Genomic DNA, 25,391 nt, shown 5'->3' on the forward strand with positions numbered 1-25,391 from the left:
CAAATGCTTGTTTTAAAGGTCGTGTTTATTGAGCTATAATTAGTAAAGGTCACTCTTTTTAGTGTGATTTTTCTTTTAATCTTGAGTTTGAATTCCAAGTTTAAATAAATGCAGTTTGTAACCACCACCACAATCAACATGCAGGATGGTTCCATCATTTCCCCAAATTCCTTCACTCTCCTTTGTAGTCAGTCCCTCCCACCCTTAGCCCCAGCAACCACTGATCTATTTTTTTTTTTTTGTCTCTATAAATTTCCCTTTTTCAGAATAGCATGTAAATGGAATCATACAGCATGTCGACTCTTTAGTCTGGCCTTTTCATATAATGTAATGCATTTGAGACTCCAAGTGCTTTTGATTGCAGAAGGATTAGCAGTTCTGAGATCAGTGTGGAAAATCAATAACATTCCTGTATGCCATTAGTAACCAAAAGAAAATCTAACTTAAAAATTCACAATACCACCTAAAATCCCTAAGTGCTTAGCAGTAAATAAAACAAAACATGTCCAAGATATTTATGGAAAAATGTATAACATATCATGAAAAGACGTTGAAGAAAGCATGAGTAGATGGAAAGGATAATGTTCAAAAGGAGATACCCAGTTAACACAAAGATGGTGTTTCTTCCTGAGTAAACCTACAAGTTCAGTGCAATTCCAACCAAAATCCAAATTAAGTTTTTCATGGAACTTGACAAGCTGTCAGGAAATTCATATAGAAAAAAGCTGAGAATAGGCAAGACCATTTTAATAATATCAGAATTTATTATAAAGCTATGAGAATTAAGATACTGTGGTATAGGTGTATGCTTAGATGGCAGACCAGTAGAATGGAACAGAGAGCTGAAATAATACCTCTACACATTGGAAGACTTTATATGTGATGGATAGAACTCAAAACCAATGGGAAAGGATTTGGTAAATATTACTGGGACAATTGAAATCCATACAGAAAAGAATAAAATTGGATCCTGAACTTGCAGCATACATAAAGATAAATCCACATGAATTCAAACCAATAGTGAGGAAGCAAAAGTTAAACATATTTTGGGAAAAAATATGTGACCAGGATTTCCTTAGCAAGATACAAAAACAAACTGTAAAAGATTGATATATTTGTCCATGTAAAATGTACTTATTTTTTTAAAGAGACTTTTAAAAAAATGCTTATTTTTGAGAGAGAGAGAGAGAGAGCAGGAGTGGGGGAGGAAAAGAGAGAAGGGGGGGGGGGGAGAGAGAACCCCAAGCAGGCTCCACACTGAGCCTGCTCAATCCCATGACTGTGAGATCATGACCTAAACTGAAATCAAGAGTCTGATGCTTAACCGGCTGAGCCACGCAGGCATCCCTGTCCATGTAAAATTTAAAACTTCTACAACAGAAGGTACTACAAACAAAGTTAAAATAGTTTTTTATTGGAGAAAGGTGTTTGTAATGAACATGTTCAAGGAAAGATTTATACTCAGAATTCACAAAGAAGTCCTAAATATCAGTAAGAAAAACATAAGCTAATGAGGGATGTAAATAGGCCAGTTAAGCAGGCCAAATGGCCAATAGGCATAAGAGGCTGCTCACCCTCACTTGTAATTAGGGAAATACAAATTAAAACAAGCATGAGATACCATTTCACATCTGTCAGACTGGCAAACAATTTTTTTAAGTTTGTTTGTTTATTTTGAGAGAGAGAGCAGGTGCAGGGAAGGGGCCAAGAGAGAGGGAGAGAGAGGGAATCTCAAGCAGGCTCCACACTGTCAGTGCAGAGACCAACATGGGGCTCAAACCCACAAACTGCGAGATCATGACCTGAGCTGAAACCAAGAGTCAGACACTTAATCGACTGAGCCACCCAGGCACCCCCAGACTGGCAAAAAGTTTTAAATCTATATCAGTTTGGCAAGAATGGCTAGCATGGGAAGTCTTCTCCACTGCAGGGAGGAGTTGAAACTGGCAGAACCTCTCTGGTGAGTGGATTTGCATTGTATGGTAGAAGGTGCTGTACCCCATGACTCACACTGCACAGGAGACGTGTATTAGAATGGTCATTACAGCCCTGTTTGAAATAGTAAAAAATTGGAAAGAACCTAAATATGCATAAATAAATGCATATTTATATATAGATAAACAAATTGTGATATATTCACATGGTGAAATACTATTCATTTGGTGGTTTCAAATGGTCTAGAAAGACATGTATCAACATAGATCAAATTTCAAAAGCACAAAGTTGAATTTAAAAACTTATTTCACGGGCACCTGGGTGGCTCAGTAAGTTGAGCGTCTGACTCTTGATTTCTGCTCAGGTCATGATCCCAGAGTTGTGGGATTGAGCCCCTTGCTGAGCATGGACCACGCTTGAGATTCTCTCTCTCTCCTTCTGTCCCTGTCCCCTGCTTGTGCTGTCTTTCTCTCTCTCTCAAAAATAAATAAATAACGTATTTCAGTGGGATACTTGGGGTGTAATTCCATATATATAATGTTTAAGCAGTTATAATTTTTTTTTTGCATGCCTTATGTAGTTAATAAAAACATAGTGAGACCAAATTCAGGATAGTGGTTATTTTGGGGAGGGAGGGAATGGAATGCATCAGGAAAGAATATATAGGAAACTTCAAATATATGCCATGTCTTAAAGTTTTTTCGTATTAAGAATTATGGTATACTTACTCAAATGCCAATAGGAACTCAAAAACCAAGGAGCATCCTTCTATTAGCATAGACAGCAAAGTGGTCTTGGGGATTAATTCTCATAGAGAGTAATAAAAATTGATTCATAAGCTTTTAGGAAAAAACCTTCTGAGTAAAACTATTAGAAATTATTTATTTTTTATTTTATTAAGAACAGAAAGCACAAAATGTAATCAATGTAAAATTTAATAGCAGGGTGCCTGGGTGGCTCAGTCGATTAAGCTGTGGACTTTGGCTCAGGTCATGATCACACAGTCAGTGAGTTTAAGCCCCGCATTGGGCTCTCTGCTGACAGCTCAGAGCCTGGAACCTGCTTCGGATTCTGTGTGTGTCTCTCTCTCTCAAAAGCTGAATAAACATTAAAAAGATTTAAAAAAAAATTTAATAGCCTTTTGATGTCCAAAAGAAACAGTGTACCTTCATGATTTGGAAGACCTTTTGTGCAAATTCATTTTTTTGGATATGGGACACTGCTTTTAAAAATTATAAAATATCCACATATAAAAAGTGCATAGAATATATGTGTACATTTTCATATACATTTGTAATTACAAAGCAGAACTCTGCATAACTACTGTGCAGGTCTAGAAATTCAGCATTCCAGAAGCCTGTGTGTGGTATACTATTCCTTAAATTCAATTTGTTTTATCATAATATGAACAACCATACACTAGGCCTGTTATGTTTCTTATATTGAGAAATTAATTTTAGAAGAAAATGTCCTTAACATTGATTTTTAAATTTTCAACATAATTTGGGATTGGGAAATGTCAGTCCAACACTAGGATGTCTGAGAAGACTGTAGAAAATACTGTTTCGTGGTTTGCAGAAGTCTTGGCCAAACCGCCTGTCCCACAGCTTGTACTTGAGCTCCAGGCCAGCAATTGCTCCCCTGCAGGCTCCCGGAGTGGTAAGCACTCCTCCTTGGTAACTGTAACCGGCATCATAGTTACGGTTTATGCATGTGAGCAATACCTCTGTTCTCCTGGCCAGAGCTCCAGGAAGTTGATAAGTAGCTTCAGAGTTGTGTTTTCCCTGACACTGACCGATGGGATAGGTATGTGGTCTTTGCCATTTGGGGTAGCCCCTTCCTATCTGAGCATCTGCTGTCTTGCCTGGGATGCTGGGCTTCCCCCCTTGCCCCCCAATCTTGGCACACACACACAAAAAAACAAACGACAAAACAAAAATCAAACTCGGGCAGATTGTCCTTGATGACTGAGTGAAGAATCCATGGCCAAGGACTGGGAAACAGCACACTAGACCAGGGTTTCTCCACTTTGGCACTTTGGGCTTTTTGAGCTGGATCATTATTTGTTGGGGGGAGGGGTGTCCTTTGCATTGGAAGATATTTCGCAGCATCCCTGGCCTCCACCTGCTAGATACCAGTAGCACTCTCTCAGTGTGACAACCAGAGGATTTCCAGACATTGTCCAGATGTCTGAGGAAACTAAATCACCTCTGGTGGGGAACCGCTGCCTTGGAAGATGAGACTCATGGTCCCTTCTAGATACTACAGCTGTGGAAGTGGTGGGAGAGGCAGCCCTTGGATGAAGGCCCTTAACTTGGAGCAAGAGAAAGAATGCAAGGCCAAGATAGGAGAAATGAGTCAAGCAGATAAATAAATAGAGCCATTAAGTTAGGGGTAGGGGCTTCAGGGTAGCAGTAAATGACAGCAGCGAGAAGCGAGGGTAGGTGCAGGGCTTTTTGAGGCTGTGGGGTGTGGCGTGAGGTTCTGTTCAGTAACAACAGGAAGGAAGGTGTTAGCCAGAACCTGGTCTCCTCTCCAGAGCGAGGCGCTGAAGCCCCCCACCTTCCCTCTGCTGGGGCCAGCCTTGAATACCTGGAGCACTTTAAATCCTCCTAAGTATTTTACTGCTTTCCTCCTGACCTTGTGGGGAGAGTAACATGAATCTATCAAGTGGGTTAAGCTCCTTGGAGCAAGATCACAATTCTTTTATCTTTATTCACTCAACAGACATTTATCAAGCGCCCACTTGGGCAGGGGCTGCGCCAGGCAATAGGAACCCCACTAATCAGACCAGACCTGCATATTCTGGTTGGGGAGACAACTCAGCCAGGACAGGCAACCCGGGGAGAAGAAATAAGGCGGGCCCCATAGTCAGGCTTCCCAGGTCCACATCCCACCTCTGCTCCTGGCTGTTCTGTCTCCTTAGGTCTCAGTGTCCTTGTCTGTAAAATGGAGAATTCTTGACCCAAATGGGTGTTGAGAGGATGAAGTGAGAGAATGTGTACAGCCTGTAGAGCAGTGCCTGGCATTAGTAAGCACTCAGCAATATTAATATCATTATTAACATTGATTTACTATATTTATTATTATTTATTATATTGATTTGTTATTGTTATTATTATACTACAGCATAAAAGGCTGTAATAGAGTGCCAAGAACGTTCTGAGAGGCAAGTGACCAAAGGTACACAGAAGTGGCTTTTTTGAGATGGGTCTTAAAGGATTAGTCGGACTTTATCAGGAAAAAAGAAGTTGGGGAGTTGTGGAAAGGTCACGCACTGAGATGCGGGCAGGAAGTCACAGATTGGGAGCAAATGAGCATGGCTTATAGGGTAGAGCTGCTGGCTGTGACATCCGGAGGCTGAGGCTGGGAAGGAAGGTGGGGGGCGGGGGGAGTGTTGCACTGGAGAAGGGACTTGATCTGAATGGACATTAAGTGCCAAAACCCTTTGGCTTGGATCTGCTTCATTTGCTTATTTCTTTTCTCCAGAACAGATTTGGTAGAAGTTGCCATTTTTTAAATAATTTTTTTAAATTTATTTATTTTGGGGTGGGGGACAAGTGGGGGGACAGGCAGAGAGAGAGGGAGAGAGAATCCCAAGCACTGTCAGCACAGAGCCCAACGCAGGGCTCGAACTCACGAACCGTGAGATCATGACCTCAGCTACAATTCAGAGTTGGATGCTTAACTGACTGAGCCACCCAGGCACCCCAGAACTTGCCGTTTTAATCTCATTCTTCTGTCCTCAGCAGTGAAGAGCTAGGTGTTTCCCACTACCTGCTGGCCTAATTGAAGCTTTAGAGGCTGGAAAACAAATTTGTCTTGTGGTCCCTGTGCAGTCAAACATGGGGTGGGGTGGCACGCAGGGGAACACTGGCCACCATGTCACAGCAGGGGTCCAGCAGACGGAGCACAGCCTCTCTTGTCTGGGTGTCCTTGAGGCTTTCCGGTTTTGTGACCACTCAGATGGTGTCAGTGTCTCCACTCTACTTGCTGGGGTTCACAGAGGAACAAATCAATAAGCTGGCCCTGGGTCATGATGTGTTTTCCACCTCTCTCATTTCTGAAGCTCACATGCTGCCTCAAGGAAGGGGCTGGAAGCCATCCTGGCAGACGTGGCTAATAACCAGGGCATCTGTGCCAAAGGAGCGGTGTGTTTATTTCTCCGGAACCTGTGGCACTGTGCCTGAGGCTTTGCTGAATCAGCCTGGTGCCGTCTGGCTTCCCCGCTGGATGCTGAGACCTCAGTCCCAAGGTCACAATTGTTCCCTGGATGGCTCTGGCTTTCACTTCCCCACTCTTGAAACTTCACACAGTGAATGGGTACTTATTGAGCACCTGCCAGGCCCCGGGTGGGCGGGGGGTGCATTATGAATGAGACAGATACCATCCTGGGCTTTGGAAAACGTATAGTCTTTTAGGAGAGACAGACATCGAAGAAACCATTACGGGTGGTTTGGATAAGGGGAAAGGCCTCACAAGAAACTGAGACTCCCTGACATCTGAGGATGCTTGGGAGGAGTGGTTGGGGAGACCTCCCTCACCAAGCTGGCTCATTATTCAGCCCAGGGGACTCCCACAAGAGATATCCCCCTTGGCCTGCCCAGTGCCTTTGAAACTGTTGCCTTCTTTCTCTTTCTTAAAATTCCTTTCCTGCCTCCCCCAGTCCTTCATTCTCCCCTTCCTTTCAGACTACTCTGTTGTCCCCTTTGCTGGCTTCTCTTGCTCCCCACACATAATTCTGGCCTTACCAAAGGATGGCCTGGCTCTCCAAAGCAGTAGGCAGTGGTGGTCAGAAGCCAGGCTTGGAGGAGGCCAACCTGGCTGGGTTCTAGCCCCTGATTTACTTCTTATGGTCCCACAACCTTAGAGAAGCAAGTGACTGCCTACTCCATGTGTTGGTATCCTGTCTGTAAAAGACGTTTTTTTTTTGTTTTTTGTTTTTTGTTTTTTGTTTTCTAATCAAGGCAAGTCTGAGGCCTGAGGTAATGCGTATAAAGCACTTAGTGCAAGGCCTGTATGAGTCAAGGTTACAAAGCCCTTTCTCTTTCAGCATCAGAAATGGACTCAGTTCCACTCACTTTCCGTTTTTCCCCAGAAACCTGATGAATGTGAAATGTGAAGGTGTTACCTGGCCACAGAGCTTTTAGTAAAACTGACCCCTGCTTGGTACATTGAATCTGGACTGGAATTTCTCTGTATGGCCTCTAAATACCTGATGAGGAAGCCATGGCTTTGGGCTTCCTGAGTGTGGTGTCTCCTTGCAGGGACCCTAGAGGCTCTCTATCTGTGGGGTTGTTAGAGGAGATGTTGGCTCATGTGGGGTCTGGGACCACCAGAGTGCCTCTGTTCCCAATCAGCTTACACCTGAATTGACACTTGGAGGTGTCTCAATATCCATTGAGAGCCATTGAGGTGCTGAGAACACATTGTGGAATAAAACAGATTCATTCTGTGGTCTGCAGGCACTTAGAGTTCGGGAGATGTTGTCCATCAAAGTGAGCATTTTGATGTTGTGTACCTCATGTAGTAGGAGATTTGACCTAGTCGGTAAAGTTGGGGATATCTTCCATGAGGAAGTCATGATAGAGCCAGGATCTGATAGATGAACAGGCATTAACAAGCAAAGAAGGGAAAGGGAAGATTCCAGAAAGCGAGAACAGCACAGGCAGAGGCTTTGAGAGGGGATGCTGCAAGGTGGTGGAGCTATGCCATGCAGGTCCTTAGGGGCAGGGGTGGGAGGGTGAGAGTCAAATTATCCAATGACCCCCTGCAGCCCTGGGCAGGGATCAGTGGGAGCTGATACCCAAGCGGTTGTGCTGGTCTCACTTTTCCTTCCTCTTATTAAGAGCAGTGAGAAGCAGGTTAATGCAGGGTGGGGATGTGTGTATTGGGAAAGAGGGGTTGGCCTGACTGGATTTACGATTAAAAGCTGATTCTGGCTGCAGGATGTGGGAATCAAGCGTGAGGGGAGTGAAATTTGAAGGAACTTTAAGTGAAAAGTTTAGTTTAGAGGAGGAAGCCCAAGGTATGGGTGGGCTTTATAGAGCAGCAGTGGGGATTAGCAGGAGAGGAGAGTTTGACCTTTAATTTCAGGGGTCATGGCTGCTCAACTTGGCTTCCCACACCCACTCTCACCCCCGGTTTTGGCTTCCATGACCCTGGATCACTCTTTCATGTTGCCAAATCACAGACTGAAGGAAGGTGGATGTGCCACTGAAATAGAAGACAGAGGTTCCAAGCACATCCCAGCTAGGGGAGGAAACCTTTAGGGCATTCATAAAACTAGATCAAGCCTCTCAGCAGCATTTTCTGGAGCATGGAGAAGTGTTTTTGGCATTGTAGACAGACCTTTTCCATCAAATAGGATGAATGAAAATGACATTTCTCTTTTCTCTCTCTCTCTCTCTCTCTCTCTGTCTTCCCTCCAGGCTTATATTTGGCACCCTTTACCCTGCGTATTATTCCTACAAGGCTGTGAAATCAAAGGACATTAAAGAATATGTAAGTAGCTCTTATTGGTGGGGGCCTGATGGTTGCGGGGAAGCTGGATGTGAAGTGTTGAGAGAAGCAGGATGCCCTATGCCCTCCTTGGTGCAGGCGCTGAGAAGGGAATCCAGAATACTTAGAGGTTGGAGGACTATATTATTGCTGGGTGACACCATCACAGCTCTAGATGTGCAGGGTACCTCTAGGCAGGGGAATCATCAGACTGCCCCTGCTCGACAAAGACCTACATGGGGTGGGTGATGAGGAAAGGGTACCCCATCCCATGGTACCACAGAAACCCAGGTCAAAGTACAAAGCATGTGGATTTGGGCATCAGGAGTCTGAAGTCAAGTTCTGGCTCTGTCATTTGATTGATGCAATGCTGGACAGGAAACCTAACTTCCAAGAGCGTTGGATCCTAATCTGAGGGGTGGATATCAACAATCCCGGCCCCTAGCGTTGCGAGGGACAAAGGGTCTTTGTTCTCCCTCTTTTACTCAGCTGTCATTTTGGAAGTTTGGCACAGGTAAAGAAATAAAGCATATTTGAAAGTCACTTTCTTTCTCAGATTTTCCAGGGTGCCTTTATGATGAAATCAGCCACCTCCAGATCAACTGCTACCAGAACTTCCCCCCCACCCCCGCCCTGTTCCCTCAGTTTCCCAGAACTGCTGGCTTGGGCTTGCATCTGCTATGAAGCAGGGGGTCTAGATAGGGGTGTGTTCTCTGGAGACTGGGTCCCTGGTATATTCGAGGGAATCTCGGAGTGTGAACTATAAATAGGTGTCAGGTTGCAAGCACAGAACCTCATGATTCGAGATTGGCTTGGCACAGGGGTAAAACACAAGGCAGCCTTTCCAAGGTGTCTCTTCCTTTCAGCCTGGGGTACGGGAAAGCTGAGCCCGGTAAGGAGGCGTAATCAGGGCCACCGTGGTGCGGGGTCTGATCCTCTACTTTGCAGGGGCAGAAACTCAATTCTGTCAACTCATCTGGGGGAAGCTCAGACGCCGGTAAATTGTTTTGCTCTGACCAAACTCACAGGAGCCTGGTTTATGACTAAAATGGCAATTCATTAATTTGGAGTGAAAAATATCACTGACGAGCTGAGCAGCTGTTTGCGTTGGCTGGCGAGCACGAGCTTTTCCCAGGAGGGAAAACCTGAGAGTTAAGATTAGAAAGTTTCTTGGTAAAAATGGCATCGAGACAGAGGAGCCGCGTGGTATTAGGAGAGACCCGTCTGCTTTCCCTGCACTCGTTCACACGCACTCACACTCTCACTCCCTCTCACTTGCTCTCACATGTGCTCTCACTCTCACACTCACACACACTTACATGCTCCCCAACATGTTCTCGCGTTCTCATGTGCTCTCACATACGCTCATGTGCTCTCGCACATGTTCTCTCACTCTCAGACACCCACACACACCCCTCATACCCCACACTCTCACATGCACTCTCACACACATTCACACTCACCATTACACTCACCTCTTTTCCTCCTTTTGACCACTAAGCCCATTTATCCAAGAAAGAAACCTGGAATTGCTTCCAACTTCCGCCTCCCCCTCACCACCCAGCCCTGTACACACACCTGGTTCGAGACGGCATGCCTCGTCCCTGCCCCCCTGATGATCCTTCAACCAGGCCTCTCCTCCTGTGCTGCCACTCTCTTAAATGCACTTCTCTTCGTGTTTTCCCTGGCATGTTACAGTAGCCCACTGTATTAGTTTTTTATTGCCACTGTAACAAATTACCGGAATGCAGGGCCCTAGAACAACACAAAGGTATTGTCTCCCACTGCTAGAAGTCAGAAGTGTCATGGGTCTCACTGTGTTCAAATCAAGCAGGGCTACCTTCCTTCTGGAGACTTTTTTTTTTTTAACATTTTTATTTTTATTTTTGAGACAGGGAGAGACAGAGCATGAACAGGGGAGGGTCAGAGAGAGGGACACACAGAATCCGAAACAGGCTTCGGGCTCTGAGCTGTCAGCACAGAGCCCGATGTGGGGCTCGAACTCACGGACCGCAAGATCGTGACCTGAGCCAAAGTTGGCCGCTTAACCGACTGAGCCACCCAGGCGCTGCAGGAGACTTTAGGGGAGAGTCCATTTCCTCGTCTGTCCCAGTTCCTAGAGGCCAGCCGTGTCCCTTGGCTCGTGCCCCTTCCTCCATCTTCAGAGCCAACGAGTAGCATCTCTGACCATTCTTCCATAGTCACATCTCACTGAGATGACAGCCAAGCTTATGTCACAGGAAGGCTCTGGTGAGGAATCTGCTGCCAATGTCACCACCAGGGACACTGGCTGCCAGCTATCTGTGCCTTGGGAACATTCCCTGAAGATTCAAAAATCCTAAATGCAAGTGTTTGGAATTTTTTTTTCCTAAGCCTATATAACAGGCCTTGCCTCCCACAAACATCCTCGTACTGGGAGACTTTCCCCAAATTAGAAGGCTTTGGATGTTGGTAGAAAAAAACAAATATACATCTCCATGTCAGTTACCTCTTTGGCTGATCAACACCCACATTCACTCCTTTGCCCATATTTTGGCTTTAAAAAAAACTTTCCAACAAGAATGCTATATAATTTATGTCCTTGGCAAATCCAGAATTTTTTTTTTTTTTTTTTTTTTTTTTACCTGAGTCCAGCACCAGATCCAGTATTTCTGGCAAAGCCTTCTCCTCAGACTCTGACCTTAATGTGCCGAACTCTAAAAATTAAATTAGCAAGTGAACCATCATTGACATACCCCATATACTATATGAGGGAGAGAAAGAGAATGCATAAGAATAAAACTAGTTAAAATATTTAAGTCTATACATAACACAGAAAGGAAGAAAATATGGATAGAAGCTATCGTCCTTAGTCATGCAAGTAGTCATGAGTTCATAGGTGATATTATGTATTCTGCTAAAAGATAATTTTTTAAAGGCAAACTCATGACTCTTGTACAAAAATAAAGTTGACACACGTTGAAAGTTTTACTTAACTTATTAATTAATAAGGAAACCAGTAAGGTGTTAAAAAAATAAAAACAATTCAAAGGAGATGCCAAAGAACAGACGTTATATAAGCAGGCAGGAATGATTAAATGAATTTGTTAATAGATATTCAGCTGACTTTGGGGGAGTGTGGGGAGATCAGTTGTACCTCTATGGACAAAATCATTTGCATTGTAGTCAGTTTTCTATAACTTACAATATTTTAAATTAAAAAACAATTTTTATGTTTATTTATTTTTGAGAGAGAGACAGGGCATGAGTGGGGAAGGGGCAGAGAGAGGGAGACACAGAATCTGAAGCAGGCTCCAGGCTCTGAGGTGTCAGCACAAAGCCCGACACAGGGCTCAAACCCACAAACTGTGAGATCATGACCTGAGCCGAAGTCAGACACTTAACCGACTGAGGCACCCAGGCGCCCCTACAACATTTTAAAATAGCTCAAAGATACTGAAAAACAAGACATGTAGAATCAACATAATTCAGAAGGGGGCTCTGGACAGCATCTAGCATTCTACAGGGTACCCATTCCAAAATCTTTCACCATTTTTCCTATTACTTCCTTTTTCTACCATTTAATCCATGTTCCCTTTGTCTTCAGTTAGAGCATTAGTGAGTGGGGTTCCTTATCCAGGGTGTGGCCTAAATTTTCATTCTTAGGGAATCTGAGGCCTTAGTAATCTTGCCTCTGTAAGGCCGTGGTAATGATCCACTGACTTTTACCTCTGAACAAGGCTGTACTCGCTTATATGAATGATCACACTCAGATTTCCCCCCAAGGTTCCTTAACTTCCACACACCCTCCTTCCTGCCATGTTGTTTAGCGGCAACTCTGGTTCCCCTTGATGATCAGGATCAGTCACCCATGAAAGCCCATGAGTCGCTTTACTGTCTATTTCCTAGGGCCATCGCGGTCCTGAAATGGCCAGGTAACAGTATAGTTTCTGCTTTCACTTTATTGGAAGCATTTGGTATCCCCAATGAAAGCATTCATCCCTCAGGTACCGTTAAGTATTAAAAAATAGAACTCAGGGGCGCCTGGGTGGCTCAGTCGGTTGAGCATCCGACTTCAGCTCAGGTCATGATCTCGCAGTCTGTGAGTTCGAGCCCTGCATCGGGCTCTGTGCTGAGGCTCAGAGCCTGTGCTCAGAGCCTGGATCCTGTTTCAGATTCTGTGTCTCCCTCTCTCTCTGACCCTCCCCTGTTCATGCTCTGTCTCTCTCTGTCTCAAAAATAAATAAACATTAAAAAAAATTAAAAAAAAAAAAAAGCAGAACTCAGAGGTTTGAGGGCAAAGAGAAAAATGTTGTGAATCCATTAGACCAGTGATTCTCAAACTTCAGTGTGCATATGGAACAAACAGAGGGTTTTACTAAAATGCAGACGCTGATCCATTAGGTCTGGGGTGTGTCCTGAGATTCTGCATCTCTAATAAGTTCCTAGGTGATTCCAGTGGTCCTGGTCCATGAGCCACAAATTGAGTTGCAAGGAGCTGGCAAAAGGCCCAATCATAAGAAACACCACTCTCATTTCCTTGGTCCCTGAACCTTTAGATTCTGGCTCAGCTGGGGAAGCCTGTGTTGGTTACCGGTTCATGGAAGAAACTACATCTTCCTGGGCAGTGCATCAACCACACAGAATGCTCACTGTTCCCACCTAGTTCTCTTTCTGAACTCTCCCAAAGCTTTTGCAACACAATTTAAGGCCAGCTGCCTCAGGGCAATGGAGGCAGAGGGGTGGGGGGAGGGGGGGCATGGTAAGATCAGAGACTTCAAAAAGCATCACCCTATTAACAGTCTTGGATTTCTTTTGCTATAAAAGAAGGCTCTTGGTTAGAAAGAGTGTGGGGTGGCACGCATCAAAATGAAAAGGACACTGAGTCCACAGCTTACTCTGTGGCTGCCAGAAACATGGGGGGGAAAGCAAGTCCACATGCAGAATAAATGAATGTTCCAGAAAAGACTCTCCTACTTTTTCAGTGAGGGAAGATGTCTGGTACGATGAGCCTGCTCCCAGGAGTCTGGCTGAGGCCATGAGATAGGGTACCATCATAGAGGTTTTTGCTGCTGCTGGCAGCTGAGCAGTGGTTGTGGTCAGGTCGGCCTCGGTGAGAGGGATTCCACATCGCTAAGCCCATCTGCTACCTCTGTCACTTCCCCATGGCCACTGGTTTATGAGCACATTGAACATGCCCTATCACCCTGAGGAAAGTGTCTTGCTGACATCCACAGGGCTTGTCATCTATCCTCTTGATTACCAAAAGCATCCTCTGCCATGGGGACCTTTTGGTGAGCATGAGCAAGAACCACAAATATCTAAATTCCGTGGGCCGATTCACATCATTCCTAAACCACTTCGACACCAGTCGCTCAGTCTTGTTCCTTCCAGGTACCTTACTATTTAGTTGATCCTTATCTGGTGTTTTAAAATGCACCTGGGATTTGTTGGGGCACCTGGATGGCTCAGTCGGATAAGCGTCCGACTTCGGCTCAGGTCATGATCTTGAGGTCTGTGAGTTCGAGCCCCATGTCAGGCTCTGCTAACAGCCTGCTAACAGCTAACAGCGAATTCTGTGACTCCTTCTCTCTCTGCCCCTCCCCTGCTCATGCTCTGTCTCTCTCTGTCTCAAAAATAAATAAAGATTTTTTTAAAAAATTAAAAAAATAATAAAAAAATAAAACGTAAAAAAAAATTTGTTTTCATCGAGTTAGGTGAGGCATGCAGACACAGAAATGACTGTCATGAAGGAAGAAGTTCTTACCATTTCCCAGATATAGGAGGCCCAGCGTGCCATGGAGGGCCACATGGGGGAACACCAGGGTCTGTCAGGAGTCAGAGGGAGCCACACTCTTTATTGTGGTGTCTTTGGGAAAGCCAAGGCTAAACAGTGTAAGCAGGTTTAGGATTGGCTAGTTTGAGTAATTTCAGTGGGTTCTGGAGTGATTAGGGCTGGGGAATATTGGCTCAATCTGTGAGAGCTCTGTGAAAGAGGGAGTTTGGAGTATGGGGTCTGGACTGGTCAGTTTGCATATGAAAGATGTGCTCCAGGGCAAGTCCTTTGCTATCTCTAAGTCTTGGCTAGTCCTGGGAGGGGCGGTCTTTCCCCAGCCAGTCAAACTTCAGATGCCAGAGGATCAGAAATACAGAAAATAAGAAAATACAGTTAATATACCTGGTGGCAGTGTAAAGGCATCACCTCAGGACATTTCTCCTTCCAGGCTAAGTGCACTGTTCAAAGTTCTGCCTGCAGGGGACTGTCACTTTTGCTACTCTCTCCAGGTCACCCCTGACTGTACAGCTGTCTGCTGTGAGCTCATGCTAACAGATGGTGCAGAGTGATCTGTAAACCAGGCTCATATTTTTTCTTTCTCAGTCACAGGCATAGGTAATTCTCTGTGGGGCTGAAGCAAGGCTCGGATATGAAAGAGCGTGTGAAAGGCTCAAGAAATATTAGTGTGGCTGGTGTAGGGGAAGGTCCAAAGATGAGGTGAGGCAAAAGTGGTGACTAAGCCTACTACCTCCCCAGCCCATGGGGGAGGCCTTTTGAAGGCTGCCAGGAGTCCCGGGAGGTAGGGTCCGATGAGCTGTGCGATCTCAGCCTGCCTTTGTGGTTCATGAAAAGTGTCTAGGCTCTGCTTCCTACCCTCTTGCTATGGTCTAGAGTCTCAGCTCCACACCTATCTCCTCACTCCTGAATCCTGCCCCTGACCAGTTGAGAGGGACTTCCCAGTCATGCTGTCAACGATCTATTCCTGAGTTGCTCCTGGACATTCCTTCTCAAATCAGCCTAGCTTCCTCTCTCTATTCTGGTGCTCTCTATTCTGGATGCTGGCCCACTCAGGCTTCCCCTCATCTTATAGTAAGTATTACATAGAATCCCTCAAACTTGGCAAGTTCTATTTCAAACCTTGGGGAAAAACAGCCATTACTTGGTTTCTCCGTGGCATGATGGGGAAAACCATTTCCTGGTAATTTATTTATGGTTTCCATCTCTGAGTCACATATTCCATTTACCCTGTTAGTCTCACTCAGCAAATCATTCTCAGACCCTTCTTTCTGCATGACAATATTTATTTATTTATTTATTTTATTTATTTATTTTTTTAATATTTTTAATTTTTTTTTTCAATGTTTATTTATTTTTGGGACAGAGAGAGACAGAGCATGAATGCAGGAGGGGCAGAGAGAGAGGGAGACACAGAATCGGCAACAGGCTCTAGGCTCCGAGCCATCAGCCCAGAGCCTGACACGGGGCTCGAACTCCCGGACCGCGAGATCGTGACCTGGCTGAAGTCGGACGCTTAACCGACTGCGCCACCCAGGCGCCCCCATGACAATATTTAAAGTGAAGGAGTGCATGATGGAAACTTCTTTAGGTTAACACTTCAGGCCTCCTCTTTGCCATGGCTCCCTCGTCTTTGTCCATAGTTTCAACCTTCCTTCTGAGATTTGGTCTTATCCTTTTATCAGGAGCCTGTTAGGCATTCTTCTTGAATGTCCTCTCAGACTCTCCTCAACATTATGCGGCTCAACTTCCTCCCTAAATTGCCTTTTTCTTTACTTTCTTGCTGGTGTGAGTGGCTCCATATCACACTATGCCTTAGCTTCAGTAAGCCCCTTTCCCCCTATGTATACCCAGCCATCCATTCAACAGGCACTCATGGGGAACATCTATTGCCTTGCAAGCTGTCTAATTTTGTCTCTTCTCCTCAAAAAGCCACCTAAACCAGTATTTACCAAAGTATATTCTTTCTCAACATATAAAAACCATCCTTTCTTGGGGCATCTGGGTGGCTTAGTCAGTTAAGCATCTGACTTTGGCTCAGGTCATGATCTCACAGTTCTTGAGTTCGAGCCCCACATTGGGTGAGCTTGAGTCCTGCTTCCAGTGAGCACAAGCCCTGCTTCAGGTGAGCCCCACTTCTCTCTGTATCCCTCCTCTCTCTCTGCCCCTAATGGGATTCTCTCTCTCCCTCTCCCTCTGCCCCTCAATCACTTGTACCCTCTCTCTCTCTCTTGAAACAAACAAACCAACAAAACCCATCATTTCTTTCCCATTCACAAAGCCAACATTCTAATCAAGTCATTCAAAACATATCCCTGTAGTATCTACTATGTGCCAATAATGGTTTTAAGTACTAGAGATATACTGATGTACAAGAATAACTTGTCTCCACTCTTAGGGAGCTTACAATCTAGTAATAAAATCATAGAAATAAATAGGTACTTTCAAAGCAGACTGGTAAGTGTATGACAGGGAGCATGTATGACAGCGTGGGAGGAAGAAAGGAGGGGGTACTTACCCAAACTTTGGACGCTTCCTTGAGAAAATGATATTTAGGCTGAGATCTGAGGGCTGAAATCTGTAGGCAAAAGAAGGTGCACTGTTCAGAGAACTGAAAGAGGTTCATTATAATTGGAGTGAAAATTTCAAGAAAGTATTGGGGTGGAAGGGAGCTTTTTATGGAAATAATGAGGGTTTCATTTATGCAAGGACTTGTAAACCAATTTAAGGAATTTGGGCTTTATCTTAACAACAGTATGGCACTGTTGAAGACTTTAAAGTAGGAAGGAGAATCTCAAATTTGGATTTAAGAAGATCATTCTCACTGGAATATGGAGGATAGATTAGTAGATTTGATTAAAGGTCAGATGAGGTCAGGGGTTTAGAGACCAAGAAAAAGGCTGTAGTTCTATTCTAGATAGGAGATATTGGTCGTCTGAAATAAGCAAACGGCAAAGGGGATGGAGAGAAGATAGATTCAACAGAAATAAGAGACAGGAAGTGACAGAACTTGATGATTGATTGGCTGTATTAGGTGAGGAATGCAGAGTTTTCCCAGGGAGATTGTCTTATCTAGAGTTAGAAGAGAATGTTTAGGACAAAGCCTTGTGGATGAACTGGTGAACCTGAGAAGTAGCCAGAAAGTCAAGAGGGAAACCAGGACAGTTGTGTTGGGGGAGCTTTTCAGGAAATGATAGCTTTGTATGCATCTGAAAGTCAAACAAATTTAGTAAACACACTGAAAAAGGGTCAGCTATACTCCCTTGAAGTATGTTACAAAGTGGGAACCCCAGTGAGAGCAGTATTAATTTAATGAATGTAGTGCACTAAGTAAGTGGAGGATGAGGAAGTAGACACTGCAAGTATAGATGACTCACTAGAGAAGTTTATAGCTAAGGGTTGTTTCAAGGAAAGGGATTTTTTATTGTTGTTATCATTGTCCTTTTTTTAAAAGTTTATTTATTTTGAGAGAAAAAGAGAAAGTGGGGGCTGGGCAGAGAGAGATGGGGAGAGACAATCCCAAGCAGGCTCTGTGCTGCCAGGGCAGAGCCTGATCCAGGGCTTGAACTCACAAGGGGTGAGATCATGACTTGGGCTGAAATAAAGAGTTGGATGCTTAATCAACTGAGCCACCCAGGTGCCCCTCATTGACCTTTGTTTTTAATTGAAGATATTAAAGCATGGTTTGAGTGCTAAGAAGAAAAAGACAATAGAGGGGGAAATCAGACTCCTGGTTGTGTATCTGGATACCATTGTTGGGAATTCCTGGATCCTGGGCCCTAGCATGCCTTGAAATGTACAGTTGGAAAGACCTTCTTTGCCCCCTACTGACAGTCCTGTTCTGCTGCAGGTACTCTTGATAACATATAGTCTCTGAGACAGTAGTTACTTTTGATGGATTAAACCAGGGTGGTTACCAGGGGACAGTCATATTTCTGAATAAAGAAGACCTCTAAATAATCTCTTGAGCCACATGTTTCAGAATCACAACGACAGTGTGCATTCACCAGAACTGCCTTTATTTTTGAAAGATATTTTTGCTGGGTATAGAATTCTAGGTTGATTTATTTTCTTTCAGCACTTTAAATATGTTATTTTATTTCTTCTGGTATTCATCATTTCCTATGAAAAGTCATCTATTGTTGTTCCCCTGTAGGTAGTATGTCTTTCCCCCCACCTCTTAAGATTTTCTTTCTTTTTCAGCAATTTTACTGTGATGTTCCTGGTTGTGGTTTTCTTTGTATTTATCTTGTTTGAGGTTTTCTGAGCTCCCTGGTTCTTTGGATTTGCTATTTTTGACTGATTCTGGATAATTCAGTCATTATTTCTTAAAATAATTTTTATGTCCCATTCTCTTTTTCCTCTGAAAATTCCTATTTCATATATGTTAGTTCTAGATGCTGTTCCATAGGTATTGAGCCTCTCTGTTTTTTCCAATCTATATTTTTGTCTTACTGACTTATTATCTTGTCCTCAAGTTCACAGATCCTTTCTTTTGTTGCATCCAGTCTGCTCTTGATTCTGTTCAGTAATTTAAAAAATTTCAAATATTCTGTTTTTCAGTTTTAGGGTATCATTTGGTTCTTTTTAAAGAGTTTCCTTTGGGGCACCTGGGTGGTGCAGTCAGTTAAGCGTCTGACTTCAGCCAGGTCACGATCTCGCGGTCCGTGAGTTCGAGCCCCGCGTCAGGCTCTGGGCTGATGGCTCAGAGCCTGGAGCCTGTTTCCGATTCTGTGTCTTCCTCTCTCTCTGCCCCTCCCCTGTTCGTGCTCTGTCTCTCTCTGTCCCAAAAAATAAATAAACGTTGAAAAAAAAAATTTAAAGAGTTTCCTTCTTTCTCTTGAAATTCCTCATCTCTTCACTCATTATATCTACTTTTTCCTATAGATTCTTTAACATATTTATATTTTTCAAGAAAAATAATATTGAATCCTACCTTGTCCTCCTAGGATAAGTGTCTTGTTAAGTGGTGACAGAAGAAAAATTTAGGTTTCATAAAAAAAGATTTGTGAATGAGTTGTTATGTATTTGTATATCTTTTTTGGTGATGTGTTCAGATGTTTTGCCCAGTTTTTAATTGGGTTGTTTATTTTTTATGAGATTTTTATGAGTTTAAGAGTTCTTTGTATTTTTGGATATGGGTTCTTTATCAGATATATGTATTGAAAATATTTTCTCCCATTTTGTGGCTTATCTTTTAATTATCTTAACAGTGTCTTGCAGAGCAGAAGTTTTTAATTTTAATGAAGTCCAAATTATGAACTTTTTTCTTCCATGGTTCATGCTATTGCTGTTGTATTTGAAACCTCATTGCCAAGCCCAAGGTCACCTAGGTTTTCTTCTGTGTTATCTTCTAGAAGTTTTATAGTTTTGCATCTTCCTTTAGGCCTATGATACATTTGGAGTTAATTTTTGTGAAAGTTGTAAGACCAGTGCCTAGATTCATTAATTTATTTATTTACTCATTTTCTTATTCACTTACTAATTTACTTATCTTTGTATTTCATGTGATGTCCAGTTGTTCTAGCACCATTTGGGGGGAAAAAAACCTCTATTCTTTCTCCATTGAATTGCCTGTGCTGCTATGTCAAAGATCGATTAACTATACTTATAGGGTCTATTTCTGGGCTCTCTATTATATTTCTCTATTCTAAAAATAGATCTATTTATCTATTCCTTTAGCAATAACACTGTCTTGATCATTGTAGCTTTATAGTAAGTCTTGACGTCAGATAGTGTCAGGCCTACAACTTTGTTTTTCTTCAGTATTATGTTGGCTATTCTTGGTCTTTCACCTTTCCAGATAAACTTTAGAATCAGTTTGTTCACATCCACAAAAGGATTTGCTGGCATTTTGATTTAGATTCATTGAATCTATAGATTAATTGGGGAGGAACTGACATTTTGACAATATTGAGTCTTCCTGTCCCTGAACATAGAATATGTCTCCATTTATTTAGCTCTTCTTTGATTTCTTTCTTCAGAGTTTGTAGTTTTCTTCATATAGATCTTTTATATATTTTGTTAGTTATATTCCTGAGAAATTCATTTTTTTTGCTGCTAATGTAAATGATACTGTTTTTTTAACTTTCAAGTTCCATTTGTCCAGATGTTTAGAAATGCAATTAACTTTTATATATTAACCTTATATCCTGTAATCTTGCTATAAGGTTATGTTACATTCTTGTAAAGAATGTTGAGTTTTGTTCTAGTATGTAGTTAAACTCATCTTGATCTTATGGCAGCTAAATTTTACATTTTATTGGGGCAAGGGTATTTCAGTTTTGTCCATAGTCTTAGAGCTGATCTCTTAGTCCTGGGATGTAATGTTTCTTCCTAAGGTATGGCCTTTTAGATGTTTCAGTGGAAATTCTCAAATGTTTACCAAGTTCCTCTAACTTGGCAGGACTTGAACTCCAAACTCTGTTTCTACTACAGTGGGGTGAAATTAAATTTCTGCTCAACTTTTTCAGCTTTCCATCTTTGTTTTTTCTCAGAAACCTTGGAGTATTACCTGATTCTGTGCAATTCATGGGCCAGGCAAATATTTAAAGGGAATTTATATGTGGATTTTGTGTCCTGCCCCCTTATAGCATCCCTGTCTGTGATTTTTTCCCTCTTAGTTTCCAACATTTCTAGGGTCTCAAATTTCATTCTGCAGCTCCTCAGGCAAAAAGATAATGAGTTTCTTCCTGGGGCACCTGGATGACTCAGTCAGTTAAGCATCCACCTCTTGATCTTGGCTCAGCTGATGATTTCATGGTCATGGGAACTAGCCCTGTGTTCAGCTCTGCACTGGGTATGGAGCCTGCTTAAGATTCTCTCTCTTCCTCTCCTTTTGCCCCTCCCCTGTTCATGCACATGTGCATGTCACTCTCTTTAAAAAAAAAAAAAAAAAGGAAAGAAAAGAAAAAGAAAAAGGACTATGGGTTTCTTCTTGAGTTCTATCTGCCCCATGATTTGCCAGCTGGGGATTGTTCCCAGCCACATTAACATGGATCTATCCTGGTGTGGTTTCCTTATTTTAAGAGTTGAATCCCTTCCAGTTTCTGCCAGCTTTTGATAGTTTTCTAGTACCTTCAAACAGTTGTTTTTAAATGTTTTGTTTAGGGGTGCCTGGGTGACTCATTCAGTTAAATACCTGACTTTGGTTCAGGTCATGATCTCACAGTTCGTGAGTTTGAGCCCCACATCGGGCTCACTGGTATCAGCGCAGAGACTGCTTCAGGTCCTCTGTTCCCTTCATTCTCTGCCCCTCCTACACTTGTGCTCTCTCTCTCTCTCTCTTTCAAAAATAAGCAAACATTAAAAAAATTAAATATTTTGTTTAGAGTTTGTTATCATTGTTGGCAGGAAGGCTAGTCAAATACCTCACTCCACCATGACCAGAAACTAGAAGGAGAAGACTAAGGAATTTGGACTTTATTCTTCAGTCTGGAAGATTTTAAGTTAGGGAGTAGTCTGATAAGTTTTTGGTTTTGGGAGATTAGTATAGAGGTTGTTTATAGGATGGGTTGGTGGGAGCGGGGGGAAGCCCTAAGACAAAGGAAGCAGTTAGAAGACTCTTGCAGTAGTTCAGGAGATAGGTGACAAAGACTCTACTGGGGAAGAGAGGCAGTTGAAATGGATAGAGATGTTCATGTGGGAGAGACTTTTTTAAAAAGATCCAGTTTCTGTGAGGAGTTGTGAGACTTTTCCACAGGAAAGCTTTCTTAAGTGACCACCATTACATTCCAGAAAGTCTCATCTGGTTAAAGTTCTTTCCAAAGTGTGTCTCTCCAGTGTAAACTCTGGAGAGTTTACTAACCTGGTGTTAGTCTTGGAAAAAATGGCCTAACTGAATCCTGAGTCACTCCTGGTCTGCAGGTCCCCCTAGCTTACCTGAGAGCTACTGAAGGTCACCCAGAGACTACTTGGACCTGGAGCCCGGATCACTTGTGGAAAAAGTGTGTTTGCCTCCAGACCCAAGGCCTGGAGTGGAACTGGACACAGGCTATGGAAGAATAGGGAGAAGGGGTTACAAATGCTGGATACACTACCGGAACATACCTCATTGTCCACTTTTTCTTCTTCTTCTTGATGTTGGGCAGCTGGCCATTTAGCCCTGACATTTTCTACTAGCTTTGTTGCTTTCTCTTTCAACAGGTCAAATGGATGATGTACTGGATTATATTTGCACTTTTCACCACAGCAGAGACATTTACCGACATCTTCCTCTGTTGGTAAGTTACTCCAGGAACTGGGACTTTTCAAGGGAAGATGTTGCCTTGTGTCAGTGGAGAGATGGGAGAGGTCTGAAAGCAGTCTCAAACCTTACTTACTTCAGAACAGAAAAGCAAGTGCAGGATGTTAACTGAGATATTTTTTTTTTTTAATTTTTTTTTTTCAACGTTTATTTATTTTTGGGACAGAGAGAGACAGAGCATGAACGGGGGAGGGCCAGAGAGAGAGGGAGACACAGAATCGGAAACAGGCTCCAGGCTCCGAGCCATCAGCCCGGAGCCTGACGCGGGGCTCGAACTCACAGACCGCGAGATCATGACCTGGCTGAAGTCGGACGCTTAACCGACTGCGCCACCCAGGCGCCCCAACTGAGATATTTTTAATAAATCAGTCTATAAAGTCTTCAAGTAAATATTTATTCAGTGACTTTATAAGAGCAGGTATTTTTCTTAAAATACAATGGTATAATGATGGACAGAATAAGGAGTTCCTCAGTTAATGGAGTTAGTAAAGAAGCATTCAGATGTCAAAAAAAGGCAAAAAAAGCAGTATACAAAAGTTTCTCCTTAACTAATAAAACTGGGTTTCTCTCAAACACCATTCACTCTCACCATAACTATTTACAGCTGTATATACTTTTTAAATATTTATTTAAATATTTCTTTCTTTTTTAAACAATGATACTATAGTATATGTAACGGTTCTCACTTTGCTTATTAAATTTATTTTTTAAACACTTTCATATAAGCATAAATAGATCTACATATTTTTTCACTGGCCACATGGAATTTCATGGTATAGACGGACCATAATTTATTTAATCAATCCCCTTTGGATGAAAAAAATTTTCCCTTTATAAACAATGCAGCTATTACAGCAATGGAGCAAGTAAAAATTGTAAGCTAGGTCTATGTATTGATATATTGCATCTTCTTAGGTGAGAGAGACTATGAATAATATATAGTATCTTATTTACATTGAAAGGGCCTGGGTTTCTCTGTACATATGTGAATATATACTAAAAGTAGTTTGGGAATACCCATCAGTTAACCAGAGGTAGTTTTGCAACTTGGAATCATGGGGTTGGTTTTGTATTAGCTGTTTTGCATGAATGTTATACCATGATCAGTTATCGTCGGAGAAGATAGTAAAAATATTTCCATTTTGGAGAAAGTCCATACCCAAAAAGGAGCAGTATGAATTTATTCTCCAGGTTGTCACAGGCCAAGGGCCAGACCTGAACACTGTTTCTGTGAATCCTATTTGGTTTTGTTTTTTTAAGTTTATTTATTTATTCTCCAGCACAAGCTGGAGAAGGGCAGAGAGAGAGAGAGAGAGAGAGAGAGAGAGAGAGAGAGAGAGAGAGAATTCACACAGCACAGAGCCTGATGCAGGGCTCAAACCTGAGAACCATGAGATCATGACCTGAGCCAAAACCGAGAGTCAGATGCTTAACCAACTAAGCCACCCAGGTGTCCCCTGTGAATCCTATTTTGAATCAGTGGTCTTAATGACCTTAGTATATAGTTTCTTCCCTGAGGGATCCCAGCTTTCACTTCCACTGGGAGAAATAGATGTCTTAACCATTGTGGCCTCAAGCTGTAGGGAAGAAATGTGGATTACCTAATTTAACAAGTTTGTGCCATCCTGCACTGCCCTGCACCCAGATAAATAACAGACTCAGGATGGGGCTGAGTCTCTGGGAGTGAAGAAAGAGCTCTGCTGAGCTATTTTTCATCTTCCCCAGGTCCAGGGGCTGGCAGTACGAGTCAGACCCCATATTGTTCAGAGCTGCACTGGGGAGGCTCCTGTGTCCCATGGAGATGAGAACAACAGGCTAGGCCCAGTGAAGGACTGTATAGTCATTTAAGCATCATGGCTATCACCTCATGGCTAAGTCTTCCCTGTTAACAATGTCCTGTGCCTGGTGCTGAGCGGCCTCCTGTCCTCCTATCCCTCCTCATGAACTTCAAGGGGAATAGTGTTAGTCTTACGAGCTCTTTCTCAGGGACATTGGCATTTCAGTCTCACTGCTTTTGACTAAGTGAAAATCCAGTCTAATGATGGATGTGCCCCTCCCTGGTAGCTGGACTATGTTTTTACCCATGGCCCCAGAACTTTAGAGTTTCATACCTAATAAATGCTTAGCAACTATTTCTGGAGTTGATTTGATTTTGATTTTGGGAAGTATATTAGCTTTCCATTGCTGCTGTAACAAACTGTCACAAATTTAGGAGCTTAAAGCCACAGAAATGTATCATTTCAGTTTCTATGAGTCAGAAGTCCAGGTAGAATCAACTAAGTCCTCTGCTTCGGGACTCACAAGGCCAAAATCGGTGTAGGCCAGTCTGGGCTCTTATCTGGAGACTTGGGGGGAGAGTCTACTTCAGGCTCATTTTGATTGTTGGCAGAATTCTCAGTTCCTTGTGGCTGTAAGACTGAGGTCCCCATTTCCTTGGCGTGCCTCCTTTCGTCTTCAAGCCAACAATGGCGTGTCAATCCTTTTCATGCTTCAAATTTCCGCCTTCTGCTACCAGCCAGAGAAAGGTCTCTGCTTTTGCTTTTAAGGGATCATGTTATTAGATTAGGCCTACCCCAATAACCCAATATAATTTCCTATTTTAAAGTCAGCTGATTAATAATCTCAGTTACATCTTCAGAATCCCTTTTACCATGTTAAGGGAACAAAGTCTGGGAGTAACATCAGAATGAGAAAGTCATAGGACCAAAATTCTGCCTACCACAGGAGGGCCTCTGATACCTGGTGTATTGGGCATGTGTGCACAGGTATGGGTAGAATCCCTCTCTTCCTGATCCACGTGGAGGCCTCATCTGGCCCATCTTAGTGGTAGCTGCCCAGGAGGCTTATGGGTGGGAAGTGAAGGTGTTGCCCATCTCCTGTCCCCCCTAGTGCTGCTTCTGGAGGGAAGAGGTTGGGAACCTTCCCTGCTGGCTTTATCCT

The 25,391-nt window shown here is 43.1% G+C and overlaps 1 protein-coding gene across 1 annotated transcript in view; it reads left to right on the forward strand.

Moving 5' to 3' along the window:
* Window positions 1-25,391, forward strand: part of REEP1 (receptor accessory protein 1) — a 79,144-nt gene that overhangs the window by 12,349 nt on the left and 41,404 nt on the right. The window contains exons 4-5 of the mRNA XM_040496890.1: window positions 8,367-8,439; window positions 22,352-22,428. Of these exons, the coding sequence (XP_040352824.1) occupies window positions 8,367-8,439; window positions 22,352-22,428 (150 nt within the window). The remainder of the gene's footprint in view (window positions 1-8,366; window positions 8,440-22,351; window positions 22,429-25,391) is intronic.

The sequence above is a fragment of the Herpailurus yagouaroundi genome, unplaced genomic scaffold, assembly GCF_014898765.1.
Source record: "Herpailurus yagouaroundi ecotype Mexico unplaced genomic scaffold, PumYag 188, whole genome shotgun sequence".
Classification (NCBI taxonomy): Eukaryota; Metazoa; Chordata; class Mammalia; order Carnivora; family Felidae; genus Herpailurus; species Herpailurus yagouaroundi.